At 39.3% G+C, this 25,787-nt stretch overlaps 1 protein-coding gene and 1 pseudogene across 4 annotated transcripts in view; one reads left to right on the top strand and one right to left on the bottom strand.

Moving 5' to 3' along the window:
* Positions 1 to 25,787, top strand: part of TTBK2 (tau tubulin kinase 2) — a 124,606-nt gene that overhangs the window by 21,072 nt on the left and 77,747 nt on the right. For 2 of the 4 annotated variants that reach the window (XM_065940186.1, XM_065940187.1), the window contains exons 2-3: positions 16,272 to 16,407; positions 25,149 to 25,296. In XM_065940186.1, the coding sequence (XP_065796258.1) occupies positions 16,339 to 16,407; positions 25,149 to 25,296 (217 nt within the window). In that variant the 5' untranslated portion in view covers positions 16,272 to 16,338. Of the gene's footprint in view, positions 1 to 16,271; positions 16,408 to 25,148; positions 25,297 to 25,787 lie in introns of those variants that run through there. The other 2 variants (XM_065940188.1, XM_065940189.1) reach the window with 2 other exon arrangements.
* On the bottom strand, positions 18,382 to 18,809 carry LOC136172132 (large ribosomal subunit protein eL27-like; annotated as a pseudogene).

The raw sequence follows: 25,787 nt of genomic DNA, 5'->3' as shown, positions 1-25,787 counted from the left end.
AGTTGAATATCAAGTAGACAGCCTTACTTCTAAATTCTATTTTGTTACTTTAAATTATACTTGAACAGGAGATCCCATACTGGAAATTATGGAAACTGGTACATTACATTTTTCTAAGTGTTTAAAGTTAGTGATGTATTACCATGTTGCACCTACTACTGCCTTAATATGAAGTCACACTCAATATATTTTGAAGTGAAATAGCTGTAAGTTAAACTATTCTGCCAGGCTACAAAAATGTCACCAAAATTTTGCTGATGCATGCTAATGTGTCAAGATTAAACTGTTTAGAGGGTAAAGAGAACTGGAGCAAAAATGAGCAAACCTTTGTTTTTAGCCTAAGTTTTCTGTTATTTTTGAAGTAAGTTTCTTGTAGAAATCATACTCATCTTCATAATCTCTGTCTTTTCAGTTGTGTGTTTGGGCCATTTCTATTTAAGGAAATTACAGGTATATTTGAGTTTAACCCTAAGCATTTCATTATTTTTGTCTTATGTTTGTGGTATCTGCTTTTGTTCTCCTGTTTCTCCTTTCTTAGCTTTTTTTGAATTATCTTAACATGTTTTGGTTTTCCACTGTATATTTCATCTCTTTTACTTTTTATTATATCTTTTTTATATAGTTTTTTCTTGAATGGTTCTTCTAGGGTTTACAATATACCTACTTACTTTTCACAATCTACTAGAATTATTATATCACCACTTCAAGTAGAGTGCAGAAGCCTAATCACTGTCATACAGGTCTCTTTACTGTTCTGTCTTTTCATTGTGATTGTCTTTTTCATTTCAGTCGCTCAGTCATGTCCGACTCTTTGTGACCCCATGGACTGCAGCACGCCAGCCCTCCCTGTTCGTCACCAACTCCTGGAGTCCACCCAAACTCATGTCCATTGAGTCGGTGATGCCATCCAACCATCAAACCCTCTGTTGTCCCCTTCTCCTCCTGGCTTCAATCTTTCCCAACATCAGGGTCTTTTCCAGTGAGTCAGCCCTTCGCATCAGGTGGCCAAAGTATTGGAGTTTTCAGCTTCAACATCAGTCCTTCCAGTGAACACTCAGGACTGATCTCCTGTAGGATGGACTGGTTGGATCTCCTTGCAGTCCAAGGGACTCTCAAGAGTCTTCTCCAACACCACAGTTCAAAAGCATCAATTCGTCGGCACTCTGCTTTCTTTATAGTCCAACTCTCACATCCATACCTGACTACTGGAAAAACCATAGCTTTGACTAGACGGACCTTTGTTGGCAAAGTAATGTGTCTGCTTTTTAATATGCTGTCTAGGTTGGTCATAACTTTGCTTCCAAGGAGTAAGCGTCTTTTAAATTTCTTGGCTGCAGTCACCACCTGCAGTGATTTTGGAGCCACCCCCCAATAAAGTCAGCCACTGTTTCCACTGTTTCCCCATATATTTGCCATGAAATGATGAGACCAGATGCCATGATCTTAGTTTTCTGAATGTTGAGCTTCAGGCCAACTTTTTCACTCTCTTTCACTTTCATCAAGAGGCTCTTTAGTTCTCCTTCACTTTCTGCCACAAGGGTAGTGTCATCTGCATATCTGAGGTTATTGATATTTCTCCCGGCAATCTTGATGCCAACTTGTGCTTCCTCCAGCCCATCATTTCTCATGATGTGCTCTGCATATAAATTAAAAAAGCAGGGTGACAATATACAGCCTTGACATACTCCTTTTCCTATTTGAAACCATTCTGTTGTTCCATGTCATGTTCCATGAACATGTTCCATGTTCAGCTGTTGCTTCCTGTCCTGCATACAGGTTTCTCAAGAGGCAGGTCAGGTGGTCTGGTATTCCCATCTCTTTCAGAATTTTCTAAAGTTTATTGTGATCCACACGGTCAAAGGCTTTGGCATAGTCAATAAAGCAGAAATAGATGTTTTTCTGGAACTCTCTTGCTTTTTTAGTGATCCAGCAGATGTTGGCATTTTGATCTGTGGTTCCTCTGCCTTTTCTAAAACCAGCTTGAACATCCGGAAGTTCACAGTTCACATATTGTTGAAGCCTGGCTTGGAAAATTTTGAGCATTACTTTACTAGCATGTGAGATGAGTGTAATTGTGCAGTAGTTTGAGCATTTTGGGGGATTACCTTTCTTTGGGATCAGAGTGAAAACTGACCTTTTCCAGTCCTGTGGCCACTGCTGAGTTTTCCAAATTTGCTGGCATATTGAGTGCGACACTTTCACAGCATCATCTTTTAGGATTTGAAATAGCTCAACTGGAATTCCATCACCTCCACTAGCATTGTCTTGTTAGTTATATCTGTATACATTGAAAATCATTTTAGATAGTGTTAGAATTTTAGCTCTTAGTTTTCAAGCATGGTTTTTTAAATTAAGAGAAGATTAGTCTATTGTATTTACTTAGATTTCTGTTTTTCTTCATTCATTCCTATTAGTCCAAGTTCCCCTCTGTCATAATTTTTTTTTCTCTGAAAAAATTTCTTTGGTGATCCTTTCACAGCAGCTTTGCTGACAATACATAACCTTCATTTTCATTTATCTGAGAATGTCCTTATCCCTGAAGGATATTTTCTCTGGGCTTAGAATTCTGGTTGACAGTGTTTTTTTACTTTTAAGTACTTTAGAAATGTTTTTCTGTTTCTTGTTGACCTCCATATTTTATAGTGAGAAAGTCACAGTCAGTTGAATTATTGTTCCCAATAAGTAATATGTCATTTTTCTCTGGCTGGTTTTAAAAAAGTGTTTATTTATGGCCATGTGGAGTCTTACTTGCCGGTCAGAATCTTTTGCTGCAGCACACGGATTCGGTAGCTGTGACACATGGCCTCAGTTTGCAGTTGCATGGCCTCATTGAGTTGCACAGGCTCAGTAGCTGTGGTGTGCAGTCTTAGTTGCCCTGTGGCCTGTGGAATATTAGTTCCCCACCCAGGGATCAAACCCAGGTTCTCTGTATTGGAAGATGGATTCTTAACCACTGGATCACCAGGGAAATCAAATTTCTCTTTGTGCTTAATTTTCAGCAGTTTGGTTTTGATGTGTTTGGAAATGGATTATTTTGTGCCTGTCCTATTTAATTAAGGTTCTTCAATCTATTGTTTTATATCTTTCATGAAATTTTTGAGAGGTTATTTTAGCCATTATTTTAGAAATATTTTTTTCTGCCTTGAAATATACCTATGAAAAATGACAATCCCATGGACTGGGGCCCAGCCAGGCTCCTCTGAATTCTCCAGGCAAGAGTACTGGAGTGGGCTGCCATTTCTTTCTCCAGGGGATCTTCCTGACCCAGGGATCAAACCTGGGTCTCCTGCACTGCAGGCAGATTCTTTACCAACTAAGCTACTAGGAAAGCTCTATAATAGGTTTTAAATGACAGAATTGATATCATTTCTAACAGCAGAACTACTAAATGTAGTTTTAAGATTTCTTTATAATTCTTTTTTTACTTAAGATATATCTGATTAGGAGTTATGCAATCAAAATAAAGTCCCTTGCATTATTTTCTGTGTGATAATGCCACATACTTGGTATGCAGAGGGTTCTTGGTTTATTTTTAATTTTTAGATATTGTACTCCTTTCATTTTTTTTCTCTTGATTTATCTTTTAATTGTCTTGAACGAAGAAGTCACCACTCAGTGTCTGAACAAAATGCCAAATTTATTGCTCTTGTTCAGAGGAGAGCTGTGAAGCTTAGAGTTCAGGGATTGGTGAAGTGGGGCTGTTGAGGAAGTGGTTGAGTTTTTGTTAAACAAATGTGGTTATGACATGTGGCTGTGTTGGTTGACCTTCTGAGGTGTGGTTACTAGTTTGAAGCTGTCATTGATAAGACTGGGATGAGTTTAAAGCAGGTTCTGATGATTACTTTTTGCTATTGTTGTTCAATTGCTAGGTCGAATTCGACTCTTTACGACCCCATGGACTGCAGCACTTCAGGCTTCCCTGTCCTTCACTATCTCCTGGAATTTGCTCGAACTCATGTTCATTGGGTCAGTGATGCTAGCCAACCATTTCATCCTCTGATGCCCTCTTCTCCTCCTGCCCTCAGTCTTTCCCAGCATCAGGGCCTTTTCAATGAGTTGGCTCTTTGCATCAAGTGACCAGAGTACTTGTTGCCATGGTACTTTCTTGAATTTGGAGTATAGGAATTTTTTTCTTGTGTGTAAAACAACGGTTTTCATTCCAGAATATAACCTATATCACAAGGTACTTTCTTAGAAGTCTTAACGTCTATCCATATCCCCTCGATCATGTTTTCTCCTTCTGGGAAAGGTTGGCAAACAATAACTTGCAGGCCACATTTGGCCACCTATCTCTTTTTGTAAATGAATTTTTGTTGGAACACATATTCTTTTGTCTATGTATTGTCTATGTCTTCTTTTGTGCTAAAACGGCCGAGCTGAGTAGCTATGACAGAGATTATATGGCTTGTAAAAACTGAAATATTTATTATTTGTCCCTTTACTGAAAAAAATTTACTGATCTCTGCTATCATTTTTATCACTTTTTGGGTTTTCCTTGCTTTAAAAAAAATGAAAGCAAATATGTTAATATACTTAACATTTATCCTCCTTTTATGTAAAAGGTACTATATTGTAAACACATCACTGCATCTTTTTTTTTTTTCACTTAACAATTTATCCTGAAAGTTACTCTGTGTCAATATATCTGTTATTCCTGGACTAGTACTCCATTACCTGAGTGAACCATTTTATATTCAACCAATATGGACTGTTGGTTTTCCCCTAGTCTTTTGTAATTACAGATAATGTTATAGTGAAAAGGCTTATGAAGAACTCATTTCACATATTTTCACCATGGTACCTTGAAAATAGGTTCCCTGAAGTGGGATTGCTGAAGTGCATGCTGAGTTGCTTCAGTCTTGTCCGACTCTTTGCTGCTCTGTGGACTGTAGCCCGCTAGGCTCCCCTGTCCGTGGGATTCTCCAGGCAAGAATACTGGAGTGGGTTGCCATGCTTTCCTCTAGGAGATCTTCCCGACCCAGGGATCAAACCTGCATTGCTTGTGTCTCCTGCATTGGTAGGTAGGTTCATTACCACTAGCACCACCTGGGAAGCCCTGCTAGATTGGAATTTAAATGTAAATTATCTTACTATGCTGAATATTACCAGATTCTCCTCTAGGCGGTCCATACTTTTTTTTATCTACTTTGATAAGGAACGCACAACAAAATTTACCATCCTTATCATTTTTAAGTATACCATTCTGTTGTGTTAAGTGTATTCACACTGTTTCAAAATAGGTTTCAAAAAGTTCTTTATCTTGCAAAGCTAAATTTCTATACCTGTTGAACAACAGTGCCCCTTTTCCCACTCTCTCCACTTGCCCCTGGTAACCACCATTTGTCTATTTTCATGAGTTTGACGACTATGGATATCTCATATAAATGGAATTATAAAAGTATTTGTCATTTGGTGACTGGCTTTATCACTCAGCAGTGTTGCAGTATGTGATAGGATTTCTTTAAGACTGAATAGTATTACATTGTATGTATAGTCCACATTTTCTTTATCCATACATCTGTAGATGGATGTGTGGGCTGCCTCCACCATACGGCTATTGTGAATAATGCTGCTATGGGCTCGAGTGCACAAATATGTTTGTCTGAGTCCTTGCTTTCAATTTTTGGGGTATATACCCTGAAGTGGAATTGCTAAATCATATGGGAATTGACTGCTTACTTTTTAACAACCCCCATACTATTTTTCATAGTGGCTGCATCATTTTATATCCTTATTCACAGTGTACAAGTGTTCCAATTTCTCCACATCCTTGTCACCACTTGATACTTTCTTTTAATGGTAGCCATTCTAGTGGGTATGAGGCAATTTTTCATGTGGTTTTGATTTGTAGTTCCGTAATGATTAGAGCAAGGAGATCCAACCAGTCCATCCTAAAGGAGATCAGTCCTGGGTGTTCATTGGAAGGACTGATGCTGAAGCTGAAACTCCAATACTTTGGCCACCTCATGTGAAGAGTTGACTCATTGGAAAAGACCCTGATGCTGGGAGGGATTGAGGGCAGGAGGAGAAGGGGACGACAGAGGATGAGATGGCTGGATGGCATCACTGACTCAATGGGCATGAGTTTGAGTAAATTCCGGGAGTTGGTGATGGACAGGGATGCCTGGCGTGCTGCGATTCATGGGGTCACAGAGTCGGACACGACTGAGCAACTGAGCTGAACTGAATGATTAGAGATTTTGAGCATTTTTTTTTCATGTGCTTCTCGGCTATTTGTATATATTTTTGGAGAAATGTTTATTCAGGCCTTTTCCCCTTTTTTTTAAATTGAATTATTGACTTTCGTTTTGTTGAATTATTCTTTATATATTCTGGGTACTAGCCACATATCAGATATATAGTTTGCAGTTACTTCCCACAATTTCATAGGTTGCCTTTTGGCATATAAAATTTAAAAAATTTTTATGAATTCCGATTTATCTATTTTCTTTCGTTTGTTGTGCTTTAGGTGTCATATCTAAGAAATCATTGCTTAATCCAAGACCAGTGAAGACTTCTGCCAGTGTTTTCTTCTAAGAGTTTTATAGTTTTAGCTTCTACATTTAGGTCTTTGATCCATTTTGAGTTAACTTTTGTGTATGATGTTAGGTAGGGGTATAGATTCATTCTTCTTGCATGTGAGTATGTACTTGTCTCAGCTCCATTTGTTAAAATGAACTCTAGATCTTTTTAATCTATGCATCTTTTGTTTTTTACTCTTAATATATAATATGGCAGATATACTGAGAAATAGTATAATGGATTTACATGTACCCATCATACAGAATTTATGAAAATTCTATTATTTTTATGTCATTTGATTCTGTGTCCCCAGTACAACTCCTTTTCCCCTTAGAGTGTTTTAAGGCAAATCTAAGAGCTTTTATCACTTTGCTTCCCTGGTGGCTCAGATGGTAAAGAATCTGCATGCCATGCAGGAGACCAGGGTTTGATCCCTGGGTTGAGAAGTTCCCCTGGAGAAGGGAAATGGGTACCCACTCAAGTATTCTTGCATGGAGAATTCCACCGACACAGAGGAGCCTGTTGGGCTACAATCCATGGGGTCTCAAAGAGTCAGACATGACTAAGTGACTAACACTTTAAGTGACTAACACTTTCACTTTCAAGACCTTTTACCACTTTTTGCACTGGTGGTTTATGTATGTCTTACAGAGAAAGACTTTATAAACATAACTACACTACTGTTATTATACCCTACAAAATTACCAATTGTTGCTTACTCAGTACATGCTTAATTTTCTCCAATTACTAGTTGCTGCTTTAGGTTGATATATATATATCTTATTTCTTATCGTGTGCAGTGTAAAGCTTTATTATTTTCCATGCCATTTGTTTTAGGTAGTTTTGTCATTTGTATGGGCCATTTTGTTCTTTAGGATCTCCATCATCATGGATTTAGCTCATTATATCTTCATGTTGGCATTTAACATGTACCTCGATCACCCTTATTTTTGTAAACTTATAATCAAATCTAAAAGCTTGACTAGATTTAAGGGGTTTTTTGGTTTGTTTGTTTCAAGGCAAGAGACTTCATAGGTGGTACTGAGAAAATTTTGTTATATCTGTCAGGAAGCACTTCTTTCATTGTCCTGGCTTTTAGTGTTGTTAAGGTTGACCAGTTAGTTCAGCTTGATCCTTCCATATTAAAGTTCTCCATCCAATTTTTACATTATGGCTTTAGTAGTCATTGATGGTCATTATCTAGATTGATTATGTAGCCAGGGATTGGAAAATGGTGATTTTCTAAATCTATAAGTTCTTCTGCATTTATTAGCTGTGACCATTGTCTAAGGAAAAGTCGCCCTCATCATCTTTTTTATTTCCCCAAAATACTGTTCATACTAGAAAGGCAGGATAAATGTTTGATTCTTTCTGTTTATTTGCCAATTATTAGAATAACGAGTTGTGCCCATGCAATCTTGAAAATTGACCTCTAATATTCTTTTTTCATTTTTGAATGTCGTTGTGAACTCATGGGGTGGTGTGTGTGTGTGTATAGGTATTTATATTTTTGATATTTTTCAATCACTGCATTCTTGTATATGATCAAATTGTTTCATCTTTGACAAATGAGAATTCCTTCCCTTGTCTCTGATTTCCTTTTGATTTGCTAATACTAGTGTTGTTTACATTTTTGCTTTCTTATTTGATGAGATGCACCAGGTTGATTGTGCATAATTTCCTGTGCCAAACCTGGAATAAGCCGTTTCTCCAAGGAGCCCTGATTTCTTTCAGTGGGATATGATGTTTAGAGTTCACAATCTGGAGGCACGGATTTTTATTGCTACTGTGTTATCATTGATTTTAGGTCTTCTCAGGTCAATCCTCATGTCAGATCTTCTACCGTAATTTGTCTGATACTTGTTATGTAGTAGATTCCTAGGGACATTTCTTAGGAACAATATTATTTGGGTTCTTTGTGTCCATGACTACTTCCCTTAGCCTTGAAGGTTACTTTGGCAGGTAGACCATGCTTGGCTCACATTTCCTTGGATACTTAAATATATAATAAGCTGTTTGTGCTGATGTCTGTTCTCAGCTTGATTTTTCCCCCTTATGTGCAATTTGGACTTTCTGCCACCTATGACCAGTGAATTGTTTTTTCCCATTTAAAATTCAGTGGTTTTACTAGACTGTATTTTGGCATTAGGTTTTTTTTTTTTTTTTTAATTTCTTTTTTACAATGGAGAAAAGACAGTTTCTTTAACAAGTGGTGCTGGGAAAACTGAACAGCTCCATGTAAAAGAATAGAACTAGAACTTCTCCCAACACCACACACAAAAATAAATTCAAAATGGATTAAAGACCCAAAAGCAAGGCCAGAAACTGAAAAACTCCCGGGGGAAAGCAGAGGCAGCACAATCCCCAACATAAATCACAGGAAGATCCTCCATGACCCACATCCCCGAATAATGGAAATAAAAACAAAAATAAACAAATGGGACCTGACCAAAGTCAAAAGTTTTTTGCACAGCAAAGGAAACCGTTAACAAGGTGAAAGGACGACCATGAGAATGGAGGAAAATAATAGCAGATGAAACAACTGACAAAGGGTTGATCTCCAAAATATACAAGCAGCTCATGCAGCTCAAGACCAGAAAAACAAACATTCCAATCAGAAAGTGGGTAGACCACTCCATAGACATTTCTCTAATGTCTTCTTCTAAAGAAGACATACACATGGCCAACAAGCACATGGAAAGACGCTCAGCATTGCTCATTATTTCAGTTCAGTTGCTCAGTAGTATCTGCCTCTTTGTGATCTCATGGACTTCAGGATACCAGACTTCCCTGTCCATCACCAACTCCCAGTGCTTGCTCAAACTCACGGCCGTCGAGTTGGTGATGCCATCCAGCCATCTCATCCTCTGTCGTCCCCTTCTCCTCCTGCCTTCAGTCTTTCCCAGCTTCGGGGTCTTTTCCAAAGAGTCACTTCTTCGCATCAGGTGGCCAAAGTATTGGAGCTTCAGTTTCAGCATCGGTCCTTCCAATGAATATTCGGGACTGATTTCCTTTAGGATTGACTGGTTTGATCTCCTTGCAGTCCAAGGGACTCCCAAGAGTCTTCTCCAACACCCCAGTTCAAAAGCATCAATTATTTGGTGCTCAGCTGTCTTTATTTTGCTCATTATTAGAGAAATGCAAATCAAAACTACAATGAGGCATTATCTCACACTCGTCAGAATGACCATCATCAAAAAATCTACAAACAGTCCTGGAGAAGGTATGGAGAAAAGAGAACCCTCCTGCAATGCTGGTGGGTATGAAATTCACCTTTTAAAAATAACAAAGAGAAACATAAAAACAAACAAAAAATGAATATTTAACTCCATCTTTAGTGTTCCAAATATAAACACACTTGTATTTCTTACTTCAGATTCTCACTTTTAGGTTCTGAGTTTTTTGTTTGCCCATGCAGTTCTTCACTGTGGCTTTCAGTCAACAGCTCATTATTAGATAATAAGCCAACTTAAAAGGAGAGCTATGTGTTGATAACTATAGTCCCCCCTAAAAATGTGCAATCAGGCTGTTGTGAAGGATCATTCATAGCAGGATGCTGAGCTCAAGGAGCACCATATGTAAAATCGATAGTCAATGGCAATTTGCTATATGGTTCAGGAAACTCAAGCAGGGGCTCTGTGTCAATCTTTGCTTTATCTCTCATTGATCCTTTGCCCAGGATAGACATTTTAGCACCTGTTTCTTCCTGTAGCCTCTTCAAAGAGTTTCCTCTCGGTCCAAGCAATTTGCCCATAAAATTGAACTGTTTCTATGTTTCACAATCACCATCCCAGAATTAATATTTTTCTCTTTAGGAATATTCTTGAAATGCTGCTTTTTAAAAACATAAACAGTAGGGTTGCTTCTATTAATAGATTTAAGATTCTCCTCTTCGGTGATGAATAGGGCTTCCTTTAAACCTTGCCCATCCCCGCTCTCTCTACACTCTGGGAACAATTAGCTTGTTCTCTGTATCTGCGGGGCCTCCCCGGTGGCTTAGATGGGAAGAATTCGCACCGTGATGTGCTGGGCAGAGGGGCCGAGAACTGAGAGCAGCTGCTGTCAGACTTACTCATCTTGCCTTCTGCTGTTTTTAAAGGCCTGGCACAATTGCACCCAGTCCTCTTGAACCACAAGGATAGGCTTTGCCACCAGAAGTCCTCCACTGAGACTCTACCTTTGGATACTGTTTGACAGGAATCAATACCCTTTCCGAGAGCTTTATATTTTTGTTGCTGATGACATCAAGATATCTCTCTTCTTCATCTTCATTTTTTCCATCAGAACCTTGAAATTTTTCAATTTCTTCGGCCAGCAGGCGCAAGGCGTGCACAAAGGACGGGTCCAGGCTGTCTCTCTCTGCCGTCAGCTCAGGCAAGTACTTCTCCTCTTCCATAGCACGGACTTCATATGGCCCCCGGCCAGGCTCAGGGCTCCATGCCCTGGATGCACATCCCTGCCGTCCTGCTCGCCCGCCGCCCACCTGCCTCAGCCATAGCTGGGGTCTGGCGCCCTCTCTGGGCTGGCGCCACCCGCCCTGCCGAGGGCTGAAGCGGTGCCAAGCCTCCTCTGGCATTGGGTTTAATAAACAGCCCTTTTCTGTGGCTCATGTTTATTTCCTATGCATTTTAAGTGCATCATGTAACATTAAAATTTTATTAGCTTTGGTGATGTTAAGCACTATCTTGCAACTTATTAAACTGTAAACTGTTGTAAATTAGGTGCATTTTTTTTCCTTAGTAAAAGGTTGGACTAAGGGTAGTAATCTGGGTCAGCCGCTATTGACACCGTCCTTGCCCTAGAGTCTTGTATTCTCAGTTATTTTAAGTTACATTTATGTAGTAATATTCAGCTCAGTTCAGTCACTCAGTCATGTCTGACTCTTTGCACCCCAATGGACTGCAGCAAGCCAGGCTTCCCTGTCCATTACCAACTCCCCAGGCTTACTCAAACTCATGTCCATCGAGTCGGTGATGCCGTCCAACCATCTCATCCTCTATCGTCCGCTTCTTCTCCCACCCTCAATCTTTCCCAGCATCCGGGTCTTTTCAGATGAGTCAGTTCTTCGAATCAGGTGGCTGAAGTATTGGAGTTTCAGCTTCAACATCTGTCCTTCCAATGAATATTCAGGACTGATTTCCTTTAGGATAGACTAGTTGGATCTCCTTGCATTCCAAGGGACTCTAAGAGTTCTGCAACACCACAGTTTCAAAAGCATCAATTCTTTGGTGCTCAGCTTTCTTTATGGTCCAACTCACATCCATACATGACTAGTGGAAAAACCGTAGCTTCGACTAGATGGATCTTTGTCAGCAAAGTAGTGTCTCTGCTTTTTTGTGTGTGTGTGTATGTGTCTCTGCTTTTTAATATGCTATCTAGGTTGGTCATAGCTTCTCTTCCAAGGAGCAAGCGTCTTTTAATTTTATGGTAGCAGTCACCATCTGCAGTGATTTTGGAGCCCAAAAAAATAAAGTCTATCATTTCTTCCATTGTTTCCCCATCTATTTGCCATGAAGTGATGGGACCAGATGCCATAATCTTAGTTTATTGAATGTTGAGTTTTAAGCCATCTTTTTCACTCTCCTCTTTCACTTTCATCACAAGGATCTTTAGTTCCTCTTCACTTTGTGCCATTAGGGTGATGTCATCTGCATATCTGAGGTTATTGATATTTCTCCCGTCAATCTTGATTCCAGCTTGTGCTTCATCCAGTTATAATATTAGGTTGCTGCAAAGTGTTATTGTTGTTGTTCAGTTGCTCAGTCATGTCTGACTCTTTGCTATTCCATGGACTACAGCATGCCAGGCTTCCCTGTCCTTCACTGTCTCTCGGAGTTTGCTCAAATTCATCTCAGTTGAGTGATGATGCCATTGAACTACCTTATCCTCTGTCACCCCCTTCTCTTCCTGTGCTCAACCTTTCCTAGCATCAGGGTCTTATCCAGTGAGTCAGCTCTTCACATCAGGTGGCCAGAGTATTGGAGCTTCAGCTTCAACATCAGTCCTTCCAAAGAATATTCAGGATTGATTTCCTTTAGGATTGACTGATTGGATCTCCTTGCTGTCTGAGGGACTCTCAACAGTATTAGCATGGTGCAAAAGTAATTGCGGTTTTGCATTGTTGCTCTTTGTTGTTTGATTTTGAGATGCCTTCTCAAATGTAATTATGCTATAGTTCATTTTAATGTGCATTTCTTGCTTTATGTTTTCTGCTAATGACTTATTCAGTTCAGTTCAGTCACTCAGTGATGTCCAACTCTTTGCTTCCCCATGAACTGTAGCATGCCAGGCCTCCAGTGCAACATCAACTCCTGGAGCCCACCCAGACTCACGTCCATTGAGTCGGTGATGCCATCCAACCATCTCATCCCCTGTCGTCCCTTTCTCCTCCTGTGCTCAATCTTACCCAGCATCAGGGTCTTTTCAAATCAACCAGCTCTTCGCATCAGGTGGCCAAAGTCTTGGAGTTTCAGCTTCAACATCAGACCTTCCAATGAACGCCCAGAACTGATCTCCTTTAGGATGGACTGGTTGGATCTCCTTGCAGTCCAAGGGACTCTCAAGAGTCTTCTCCAACACCACAGTTCAAAAGCATCAATTCTTCGGCACACAGCTTTCTTTAGAGTCCAACTCTCACATCCATACATGACCACTGGAAAAACCATAGCTTTGATTAGACCGACCTTGTCAGCAAAGTAATGTCTCTGCTTTTTAATATGCTATCTAGGTTGGTCATAACTTTCCTTCCAAGGAGTAAGCGTCTTGTAATTTCGTGGCTGCAGTCACCATCTGCAGTGATTTTGGAGCCCCAAAAAATAGTCTCTCACTGTTTCCACTGTTTCCCCGTCTATTTGCCATGAAGTGATGGGACCAGAGGCCATGATCTTAGTTTTCTGAATGTTGAGTTTTAAGCCAACTTTTTCACTCTCCTCTTTCACTTTCATCAAGAGGCTCTTTAGTTCCTCATCACTTTCTGCCATAAGGGTGGTGTCATCTGCATATCTGAAGTTATTGATATTTCTCCTGGCAATCTTGATTCCGGCTTGTGCTTCCTCCAGCACAGCGTTTCTCATGATGTGCTCTGCATATAAATTAAATAAGCAGGGTGACAATATATAGCCTTGATGTACTCCTTTTCCTATTTGGAACCAGTTTGTAGTTCCATGTCCAGTTGTAGCCGTTGCTTCCTGATCTGCATACAGGTTTTTCAAGAGGCAGATCAGGTGGTCTGGTATTCCCTCTCTTTCAGAATTTTCCACAGTTTATTGTGATCCACAGAGTCAAAGACTATGGCATAGTCAATAAAGCAGAAATAGATGTTTTTCTGGGACTCTCTTGCTTTTTCGATGATCCATCGGATGTTGGCAATTTGATCTCTGGTTCCTCTTCCTTTTCTAAAACCAGCTTGAACATGTGGAAGTTCATGGTTCATGTATTGCTGACGTCTGGCTTGGAGAATTTTGAGCATTACTTTGCTAGCCTGTGAGATGAGTGCAATTGTGCAGTAGTTTGAGCATTCTTTGGCACTGCCTTTATTTAGGACTGGAATGAAAACTGACCTTTTCCAGTCCTGTGGCCACTGCTGAAATTTCCAAATTTGCTGACATATTAAGTGCAGCACTTTAGCAGCATCATATTTTAGGATTTGAAATAGCTCAACTGGAATTCCGTTACCTCCACTAGCTTTGTAGTGGTGCTTCCTAAGGCCCACTTAACTTCACATTCCAGGATGTCTGGCTCTAGGTGAGTGATCACACCGTCGTGATTATCTGGGTCGTGAAGATCTTTTTTGTATAGTTCTTCTGTGTATTCTTGCCACCTCTTCTTAATATCTTCTGCTTCTGTGAGGTCCATACCATTTCTGTCCTTTATTGAGCCCATCTTTGCATGAAATGTTCCCTTGGTATCTCTGATTTTCTTGAAGAGATCTGTAGTTTTTCCCATTCTATTGTTTTCCTCTATTCCTTTGCATTGATCCCTGAGAAAGGCTTTCTTATGTCTCCTTGCTATTCTTTGGAACTCTGCGTTCAAATGGGTATATCTTTTCCTTTTCTCCTTTGCTTTTCGCTTCTCTTCTTTTCACAGCTATTTGTAAGACCTCCTGAGACAGCCATTTTGCTTTTTTGCATTTCTTTTTCTTGGGGATGATCTTGATCCCTGTCTCATGTACAGTGTCACAAACTTATGTCCATAGTTCATCAGGCATTCTGTCTATCAGATCTAGTTCCTTAAATCTATTTCTCACTTCCACTGTATAATCATAAAGGATTTGATTTAGGTCATACCTGAATGGTTTAGTGATTTTCCCCACTTTCTTCAATTTAAGAGACTTAAATGATTTATTATTTGGTGTTTATATTTATTTTAGACTATAGAAATGATGTTAGACAAAATGTGAATTTAAGCTATTTTTAATTTGTGTTCAAAATGAGCCATAGAGCAGCATAGACAGCTCACAACATCAACAACGCATTTGACCCAGCAACTGCTATTGAATGTACAGTGGTGGTTCAAGAAATTTTGCAAAGGAGACGAGAGCCTTGAAGATGAGGAGATTAGTGGCTGTCTGTCAGAAGTTGACACCAATAAATTGAGAGCCATCATCAGAAACAGTCCTCTTAAAATTATGCAAGAAGTTTCTGAAGAACTCCACATTGACCATTCTATGGTCATTTGGCATTTGAAGCAAATTGGAATGGTGAAAAAGCTCAATGAGTCGGTGTCTCACGTTGTTCAGTCATTGTTCATGAGCTGACTGCAAAGCAAAAAAATTGTCGTTTTGCAGTGTCCATGTTGTTTTATTCTACGCAACAACAATGAACTATTTTTCAATTGGATTGTGGTATGTGATGAAGAGTGGATTTTATACTACAGCCAGGGATGACCAGCTTGTGGTTGGTCCAAGAAGTTCCAAAGCGCTTCCCAAAGCCAAACTCGCACCAAAAAAGGTCATGGTCGTTGTGTGGTGTCTGCTGCGCGTTTCTGATCCACTACAGCTTTCTGAATTCCAGAGAAACCTTTACGTCTGAGAAGTATGTTCAACACACTGATGAGATGCACCGAAAACTGCAACACCTACAGCCAGTATTGGTCAACAGAATGGGCCCAGTTCTTCTCCAAGACGATTCCTGACTGTGCGTTGCACAATCAGCGCTTCAAAAGTTGAACAAATTGGGCTACGGAGGTTTGCCTCATCCGCCATCTTCACCTGACCTCTTGCCAGTGGCTACCGACTTTAACTTCTTCAAATTTCTCCGACAACTTTTTGCACGGAAAATGCTTCCACAGCCAGCAAGAGGCAGAAAATGCTTTTCAAGAGTTTGTCAAATCCTGAAGCACTTTACACTACAGGAATAAATCAACTTATTTCTTAATTGACAAAAATGTGTTGATTGTAATGGTTCCTATTTTGATTAGGAAAAATGTATTTGAGCCTAGATACAATGATTTAAAATTCATGGTCTGAAACTAGAATTACTTTTGTACCAACAGAGAGTCAGACACCACTGAGAGACTTTACTTTTAATATAATGCCTCTTTAATGTTTGGTTATTTCACTGGGCTCTGTAATGGAAAGGTAAGTACTTTTTTATATGCAGTAAACAGATTTTAGAACTGAGATTTGGGATTTTCCCCCTTTCCAGCCAAGCAACCTAATTAATGTATAGGATTAGTAGTACTTCTGGGTGCTGAAATGTTTGTGTTAATTAATTAGTCCTGATATGCTGCTCCTGTTTCTTTTGTTTCAGGTTAAATGGAAACCACCCTTGGGAGCTGGATGCCTGTGTAGCCATTCTACCACATCAGTGAATTGCAATGAGTGGAGGAGGAGAGCAGCCGGATATCCTAAGTGTTGGAATCCTGGTCAAAGAAAGATGGAAAGTAGTAAGTATACATAAGGAAGAGAGAGGGGCGGGGTAGGGGAAAGGAAGAGTTTTTGGTATCTTGATAAAACATTTCATTAGGAAATAATACATATGTTGCTTATATGCCTAAAGCAGTTACTTTTGTTTCTTTTCCTATAATTAGGTTCTATTTATACCCTAATTCTTGTTCTTGCTCCTTACAGTAGTAAATTTTCCTAACCTCTAGTAGCTACTGTTGAGTAAGGTAAATAAAAGTATACTTAGGGGAAGAACAATTGAAAAAAATACAATGTAATGAACTGCCTTTTTTATTTTTTGACATTTTATTAAGGAAAATTGTAAGTATATGTTAAAATAACATGACTGTTACAAAGAACTTCCAGGTACCCATGCCCAGCTTAAACAGTTATAGATTGATAGTCAGTCTTGTTTCATCTCTTTAACCTCTCTCCTAAAATATTTTAAAATTATTCTTTCATATTTTTAAAATTATGAAAATATGATAACACATTTATAGGAGACCTGGAAAATACAGGACAAAGTTACATATAGTTCCAGTATATATTACAGTCATTTGTTTTAAGTAGATAAATTAAGATTTTTAGTTGGAGTTTTAATATGAAACTCTCAGAAATTAATAGGATGAGTGTACAGAGAAGTAGAATATAGTATACCTTAAAAGCACTATAAACCAGTTTGACGAAATTAATATTTATACAGTTTTCACACAACAGTAGGATACAAATTCTGTTGAAGTTCCCATTGACTATAAACTAGGAGACACTGGAACATAGCTAGAGACTTAAGATCAGGTGCAGAAATTTCATGGTCTTAAAGGTATAGAAATCATACAGAATCTGTTCTCTTATTTCTGTGGACTTAGGTTAGCGATAACTATCAAAAGATATTTGAAAATAAAGTTAGAAGACTGAAAAACATAGAAGGTGATTGCAGAGAAGAAAGCATTTAAATGAGAAATTAATATCAAAGATACTTTTAAAAATCCCATGTATTTGGAAATTAAATATCCACTTTTAAATGAGGGAAAATTTAAAAAGCCAGGATCAGCACCACCTTCCCAGGTTTCAGTGGAAAATTAGAGAATATTTGTAATAGAATAAAAATGAAAAAACAATTTACCAGAATCTGTTGCATGCAACTGAAGCTGCTAATTGCATTTAAATATAATGTGGAGTCTTAAATAAGGTATGAAAACAAATAATGGACACTAGCATAAAATTTTGTGAAGATTTGAACAAAATCTGTACTTTAGTTAATAATACTGTATCACTTGTTAACTTCTGGGTTTTTTTTCTTGACAGTATAATATTTCTTAATATTCTCAGAATTAGATTAGAAGTTTCAAGCCTCATTCACATTTTTTTTAAATCACTAAGATAATAAACTTTCTATACTTATAGCAGTAATAGAAAAGTGAAAGTGAAGTCGCTCAGTCATGTCCGACTCTTTGCGACCCCATGGACTGTAGCCTACCACACTCCTCTGTACTTGGGATTTTCCAGGCAAGAGTACTGGAGTGGGTTGCCAGTTCCTTCTCCAGGGGATCTTCCTGACACAGGGATCGAACCTGGGTCTAGCAGTAATACTAGATGCCAAAATATATGGAACTATATCAAAATTTTGAGTGAATATAAATTAGAAATCTAGCATTCTATCATACTGAGTCAGACAAGTGGAATAAAAATATCATGAATTTTTTAGCTAGGCAAAAATTCATAAGTCTTCTAAAATATATGTATTATACATACTCTATATAGATATATATGTGTATACAAAAGCTTTTCTACTATACTTTGCTTGAGAAAGAACGTAAAAAAAAACAGAGATGGGGAAATGGGAAAATATACCAAATGAAATGGGAGCACTGAATATGAAATAGAAAAAGTGAAACAAACTAGATAAAAGTAAAAGATCATCATAGAGTCCAGTTTTGTTTGTTTTTTTTCCAATATTTTTAATGACTGGGACAGACCTAAAACCGCAGCTTCTGGAAGAACCCTTTGTTCTTGCCAATGTTGTATCTCTCCTCAGACTTGACCTTTGCCTCTCATGGGGCCCTGTGTTTGAGAGCGGATCTCTGAAGACATCCTTGTTGACAACAGTTTTGTCCAAGGGTATATTCGCAGAGTACTTTGTGGGCATGAGGTGATTATAATTATAAACTTTCACAAAAGACTTGATCTTTGACCTCCTGGTGATTTTCTTCTTGCCCGTGGAAACTGTCACTTTGCAGGGATAGCGATCAATTCCAGCCACCAGAGCATGGCTGTAGGGTCAGTCTGAGGTGCCATCATCAATATTCATCACGACGACCGCTTTGCGTCCAGAGTAGCGACAGGCCAGGACCAGCACCACCTTCCCAGGTTTCATGAACTTGCACATTTAGGCAGCTACCACTCGGGACTACAGCAGAAAGCAAGAAAGGGCAGTTCTGTTAACCTTTCACCCCGGGAATCGTGATCTCACTTCCCAGTTGTTTTTAAACTTTAAAAACAAATCTCTCCCCAAATATTTTGAAGCACATCTTTTACCTACTTTTCTCTATGCACATCAGTATATAATCTCTAGAAGATAGACTTCTTTTTAAAATTTAATCATAATATCACATTCAGTAAAGCAATGTCATTAATATCATTAGATATCCTTCCAACTTTCACATTTTCCTAATTGTTTTGTAAAGTTTTTTTAACAGTTGAATCAAATCCAAGTGAAGTCTGGATGTTTCAGTTGGTTGACATCACTTAAGTTTCCTTTAATTTCTAAGTTCCTTTTCATCTTTCTTTTTTTCTTGCAGTTTATTTTTTGAAGAAGCTAGGTTATTTGTAGAATTTTCCATAGTTTGAAACATAGTTTTTCTATTGTTTCTGCATGGTGTTAACATGATTCTCTGTCTGGTGTATTTTATGTAAACTGTTGGTTATGTAGAGAGGCATGATTAGATCTGACTTCAGGTTTGTTTATTGAGGTAGGGGCTTTTTTTTTTTACCCATAAAGCATACTATTAACTTCGGATGGGAGGCACATAATGTCTTATTGCCCATCATTTTGTTAGCACTATTGATCATCATTGTCTAGGTCTGTTAATTCAAAGGGATGGCAGATTGGTGATCTTCTATCATTCCTTCATTTATTAGTTGAAGTACATCTATGAAGAGAAATTTTGCATTGTTAACTATTTGGTTACCCTGTGATACAGTTTGACTAGGAATACGGGATAAATGCTTGATTCTTTTTTTAATTTACCGACTTTCAAAATAATAAATTGGTTCCCTAGCATCTTCTGATGCTAATCAGAATCAAACCCCATACCCTCCAGAGATGCTTGGAGGGCTCAAACATATCTTGTGCACACCAGGACCCAGAGACCCTGCAGAGACTGAGGCAGAACCGTGTTTGGGTGTCTCCTGAGGAGGTGCAGGTCAGCAGTGGATGCTGCGGGGGCAGAGGCTCTGGGTGCAGTAGACCTGGGTATGCCATAAGCCCTCTTGGAGGAGGTCACCATTAACCCCACCATAGAGCCACCAGAACTTACACAGGACTGGGGAAACAGACTCTTGGAGGGCACAAACAAAACCTGTATGCACCAGGACCCAGGAGAAAGGAGCAGTGACCCCACAGGAGGCTGACCCAGACTTGCCCGTTAGTGTCCAGGAGTCTCTGGCGGAGGTGTGGGTTGGCGGTGGCCTGCTGCAGGGTTGGGGGCACTGAGTGTAGCAGTGCATGCATGGGACCTTTTGAAGGAGGTCAGGTTATCTTCATTACCTCCACCATAGTTTGGCCTCAGGTCAAATAACAGGGAGGGAACACAGCCCCACCCTTCAACAGAAAATTGGCTTAAAGATTCACTGAGCATGGCCCATCAGAACGAGACCCAGTTTCCCCCTCAGTCAGTTTCTCCCATCAGGAAGCTTCCATAAGCCTCTTATCCTTCTCCATCAGAGGGCAGACAGACTGATAACCACAATCACAGAAAACTAACCAATCTGATCACATGGACCACAGCCTTGTCTAACTCAATGAAACTATGAGCCATGCCATGTAGGGCCACCCAAGATGGACGGGTCATGGTGGAGAGTTCTGACAAAACATGGTCCACTGGAGAAGGGAATGGCAAACCACTTCAGTATTCTTGCCTTGAGAACCCCAAAAACAGTATGAAAAGGCAAAAAGATAAGACACTGAAAGATGAACTTCCCAGATCAGTAAGTGCCCAATATGCTACTGGAGATCAGTGGAGAAATAACTCCAGAAAGAATGAAGAGACGGAACCAAAGCAAAAACAACACTCAGTTGTGGTTGTGACTGGTGATGGAAGTAAAGTTCGATGCTGTAAAGAGCAATATCGCCTAGAAACCTGGAATGTTAGTTAGGTCCATGAATCAAGGCAAATTGGAAGTGATCAAACAGGAGATGGCAAGAGTGAACATTGACATTTTAGGAATCAGTGAACTAAAATGGACTGGAATGGGTGAATTTAACTCAGCTGACCATTATATCTACTACCGTTGGCAAGAATCCCTTAGAAGAAATGGAGTAGCCATCATAGTTAGCAAAAGAGTCCAATCTTTTGGATGCAATCTCAAAAACGACCGAATGATCACTGTTCATTTCCAAGGATAACCATTCAGTATCACAGTAATCCAAGTCTATGCCCCGACCAATAATGCTGAAGAAGCTGAAGTTGAAAACAGTTCTATGAAGACCTACAAGACCTTCTAGAACTAACACCCCAAAAAGATGTCCTTTTCATTATAGGGGACTGTGATGCAAAAGTAGAAAGTCGAGAAATACCTGAAGTAACGGGCAAGTTTGACCTTGGAGTACAGAATGAAGCAGGGCAAAGGCTAATAGAGTTTTGCCAAGAGAACATGCTGGTCATAGCAATCACCCTCTTCCAACAACACAAGAGAAGACTCTACACATGGACATCACGAGATGATCAACACCAAAATCAGATTGATTATATTCTTTTCAGCCAAAGATGGAGAAGCTCTCTCTATACAGTCAGCAAAATCAAGACCGGTAGCTAACTGTGGCTCAGATCATGAACTCCTTATTGCCAAATTCAGACTTAAATTGAAGAAAATAAGGAAAACCGCTAAACCATTCAGGTATGACCTACATCAAATCCCTTACATTTGAAGGGACAAGTAGATTCAAGGGATTAGATCTGATAGATAGAATGCCTGAAGAACTATGGATGGAGGTTGGTGACACTGTATAGGAGGCACTGATCAAGACCATCCCCAAGGAAAAGAAATGCAAAAAGGCAAAATGGTTGTCTGAGGAGGCCTTGCAAACAGCTATGAAAAGAAGAGAAGCAAAAGGCATGGGAGAAAAGAAAAGATACACCCATTTGAATCCAGAGTTCCAAAGAATAGCAAGGAGAGATAAGAAAGCCTTCCTCAGTGATCAATGCAAAGAAATAGAGGGAAACAATAGAATGGGAAAAACTACAGATCTCTTCAAGAAAATCAGAGATACCAAGGGAATACTTGGTGCAAAGATGGGTACAATAAAGGACAAAAATCGTATGGACCTAACAGAAGCAGAAGATATTAAGAAGAGGTGGCAAGAATACACAGAAGAACTCTACAAAAAAGATCTTCATGGCCCAGATAATCACGATGGTGTGATCACCAACCTAGAACCAGACATCCTGGAATGTGAAGTCAAGTGGGCCTTAGGAAGCATCACTACAAACAAAGCTAGTGGAGGTGATGGAATTCCAGTTGAGCTATTTCAAATCCTAAAATATGATGCTGCTGAAGTGCTGCACTCAATATGTAAGCAAATTTGGAAAACTCAGCAGTGGCCACAGGACTGGAAAAGGTCAGTTTTCATTCCAGTCCTAAATAAAGGCAGTGCCAAAGAATGCTCAAACTACTGCACAATTGCACTCATCTCACAGGCTAGCAAAGTAATGCTCAAAATTCTCCAAGCCAGGCGTCAGCAATACGTGAACTGTGAACTTCCATATGTTCAAGCTGGATTTAGAAAAGGCAGAGGCGCCAGAGATCAATTGCCAACATCCATCAGATCATCAAAAAAACAAAGAGAGTTTCAGAAGAAAATCTACTTCTGCTTTATTGACTGTGCCAAAGCCTTTGACTCTCTGGATCACAACAAACTGTGGAAAATTCTGAAAGAGATGGAAATACCAGACCACCTGACCTGCCTCCTGAGAAATCTGTATGCAGGTCAAGAAGCAACAATTAGAACTGGACATGGAACAACAGACTGGTTCCAAATTGGGAAAGGGGTACATCAAGGCTGTATATTGTCACCCTGCTTATTTAGCTTATATGCAGAGTACATCATGAGAAACGCTGGACTGGATGAAACACAAGCTGGAATTATGATTGCTGGGAGAAATATCAATAACCTCTGATACGCAGATGACACTACCCTTAGGGCAGATAGCGAAGAAGAACTAAAGAGCCTCTTGATGCAAGTGAAAGAGGAGAGTTGACTTATAACTCAGCATTCAGAAAACTAAGATCATGGCATCTGGTCCCATCACTTCATGGCAAATAGATGGGGAAACAATGGAAAAAGTGAAAGACTTTATTTTCGTGGGCTCCAAAATCACTGCAGATGGTGACTGCTGCCATGAAATTAAAAGACGCTTGCTCCTTGGAAGAAAAGCTATTGCAAACCTAGATAATGTATTAAGAAGCAGAGTCATGACTTTGCTGACAAAGGTCCATCTAGTCAAAGGTACGGTTTTTCCAGTAGTCACATATGGATGTGAGAGTTGGACTATAAAGAAAGCTGAGCACCGAAGAATTGATGCTTTTGAATTGTGGTGTTGGAGAAGACTCTTGAGAGTCCCTTGGACTGCAAGGAGGTCCAACCAGTCCATCCTAAAGGAACTCAGTCCTGAATATTCATTGGGAGGACTGAAGCTGAAACTCCAATACTTTGGCCACCTGGTGTGAAGAACTGACTCATTGGAAAAGACCCTGATGCTGGGAAGGATTGAGGTCGGGAGAAGAAGGGGACAACAGAGGATAAGATGGCTGGATGGCATCACCGGCTCAATGGACATGAGTTTGAGTAAACTCTAGGAGTTGGTGATGGATAAGGAGGCCTGGTGTGTTGTAGTCCATGGGGTCGCAAAGAGTCGGACACAACTGAGTGACTGAACGGAACTGAACTGAGCATCTTCTGAAAGTGACCAGTGAAATTTTTAAAATTATAATTAAGAATTCATGGATTTAAGCATATTTCACGTGTTTCAATCTGTTGTAGTTATCATTGCTATTGATGTTCAAATTGTCTCATTTGACTAAAGGGATTTCCTTCATGTTGTCTCCTGAGTCTTTTTAACAGGATCCTTATAGTCTTTTGATGGCTTCCTTGCCCTGGACTCAGAATCTGCTCTCTTTCTTCCAGTAGATATATTTAAATATGTTTTATTGCTACCTGGTCTTTTGTTAACCAAGGTTTTGTTCCACTGGCAAGTTTAGCCAAGCTATTCAGTTGTTTCCTTAGTCTGTCAACAGATTGCAAAAAAAAGATTCTTCTTTTAGAAATAAAAATTTTGTTTTTATGGTACAGTGTTTTACTTATTAGGCAAAGCAGTAGACTTTGAAAATTTACTTGAGTAAACATAGGAAAGAACCTTGTCATCATCATAAGTCAGGCACGTGTGTTGCTTTGGTGAGAGCTTTGTGTTAAGTGCTATGGTAAAGGTTGGGAGTTCTCCATTAGACATATCAAAAGGTGACAAAACTATGCCAGCTATGCCTGGCATAGTTGCTCTGTCCTGATAATGAAAGCCAATATATATGTGGAGCATGTCTGCCAAATTTGAGTGACATAGTGGCCTCTTAGTAAAAAAAAAATTACAGGCTCATTGTTAAGGATGGTGTTTTGGTTATCTCTTATTCATTGAGTTGACCAAAAGCTTCATTTGGATTTTTCTGTTACATCTTATGGAAGAACCCAAATGAAGTTTTTGACCAACCCAATGACAAGCTACATCAAAATTTAGAGGCTTAAAACAATCATTTATTTTGATCACAGTCTTGTGAATTAGGAATTTAAAAAGTTCTGCCTAGATGGTTTTTATTTCTTAGCTGTGTGGCAGCTAGCAGGCTTGAGCTTTGGAGGGGCCACCTCCATATGACTTCTTTGGTGCCTTGGGGTCCTTCATTCCCTTAACCCCAAGCTGCTGGCCCATTTTCTAGGACCTCCCTTCAGGGCTGTGTTCTGTGTAGCTATTCAGTGCCTCTGAGAGGAGGGTAAGTGCTGCTGAGAGAACTGGGCTCTGGTGGCCTGTCCCTCCTCCAGCCTCCCCACAGACACATCTCAGTTCAGTTCCAGAGGAGATTTCAGTTGGTAAAAAAAGATTTTAGGGATTTAAAATGTCTTCAAATGATTGTCTTAGAATTAGAACAGATCTGGTGGTTGAGAGTTATATGTGGGAAGTGAAGCTTCAGATACTGTGTCTTTTATGAGTTTCTGATGCTGGCTGTACACCTAATTTTAAAATTGTTTGTGGCTGAAATAAATTCAGTACTTCTTGTGGACAAATCTGTGGGAAAAATTTTGACATTATTTCTAAGTATTCTTTCTTGGCATAAGCTCAGTTAATAATATTGAGATCTTTTAGCATAAAATAGGGGTAGTCAATTATATGTTATTTTGTAAATATAAGAGCTGAATCAACTTCTAATTAGAATCTTCTATTAATTGTGTGTGTGTGTATGTGTTATTTTGTTTCCCATGCAGTTGAGGAAGATTGGGGGTGGGGGCTTTGGAGAAATTTACGATGCCTTGGACATGCTCACCAGGGAAAATGTTGCACTGAAGGTGGAATCAGCTCAACAACCAAAGCAAGTTCTGAAAATGGAGGTTGCTGTATTGAAAAAACTACAAGGTAAGCTGCTTTGTATGATATACCAAACAATTTATTATTGTCTTTGAACCTCAAGTTACATTCTTTATCAGTTGAATATTCTGGTGTCAACTAAGTGTAATCATGCTGAACATTTTTCTCTTGGACATTTTATTGCTAGCTAGTAATTGTAGAAATACTGATTGCTTAGAATAGTTGGACTTTGGGAATTTCTTTTCATGGTGAGTAAGGATAAGAGGGAGTGAATTACCTGAAACATTCTGCATTAGTAAGTGTTTACATAATGTCTGCTATGGTAAAATTTACCTTTTTAAAAAATAACTAAACATAAACACCTCTGAGTTGTTTCTTTTTGTGTTTTTGGATGTTAAACATGCTTTAATCACATCAAGAAAGCTGCCTTCAAATCACACTGAAGGGTGGATAAACAATAATAATATTTGTTACATGTTGATTTCATTAGTTTCAATTTCATCAAATAACTCCTTTCTGGCCCTAGCCATCATTTTTGA

The sequence above is a fragment of the Muntiacus reevesi genome, chromosome 7, assembly GCF_963930625.1.
Source record: "Muntiacus reevesi chromosome 7, mMunRee1.1, whole genome shotgun sequence".
Lineage (NCBI taxonomy): Eukaryota > Metazoa > Chordata > Mammalia > Artiodactyla > Cervidae > Muntiacus > Muntiacus reevesi.
The sequence above is the reverse complement of the archived record's forward strand: the minus strand, read 5'-3'. Positions and strand labels throughout refer to the sequence as shown.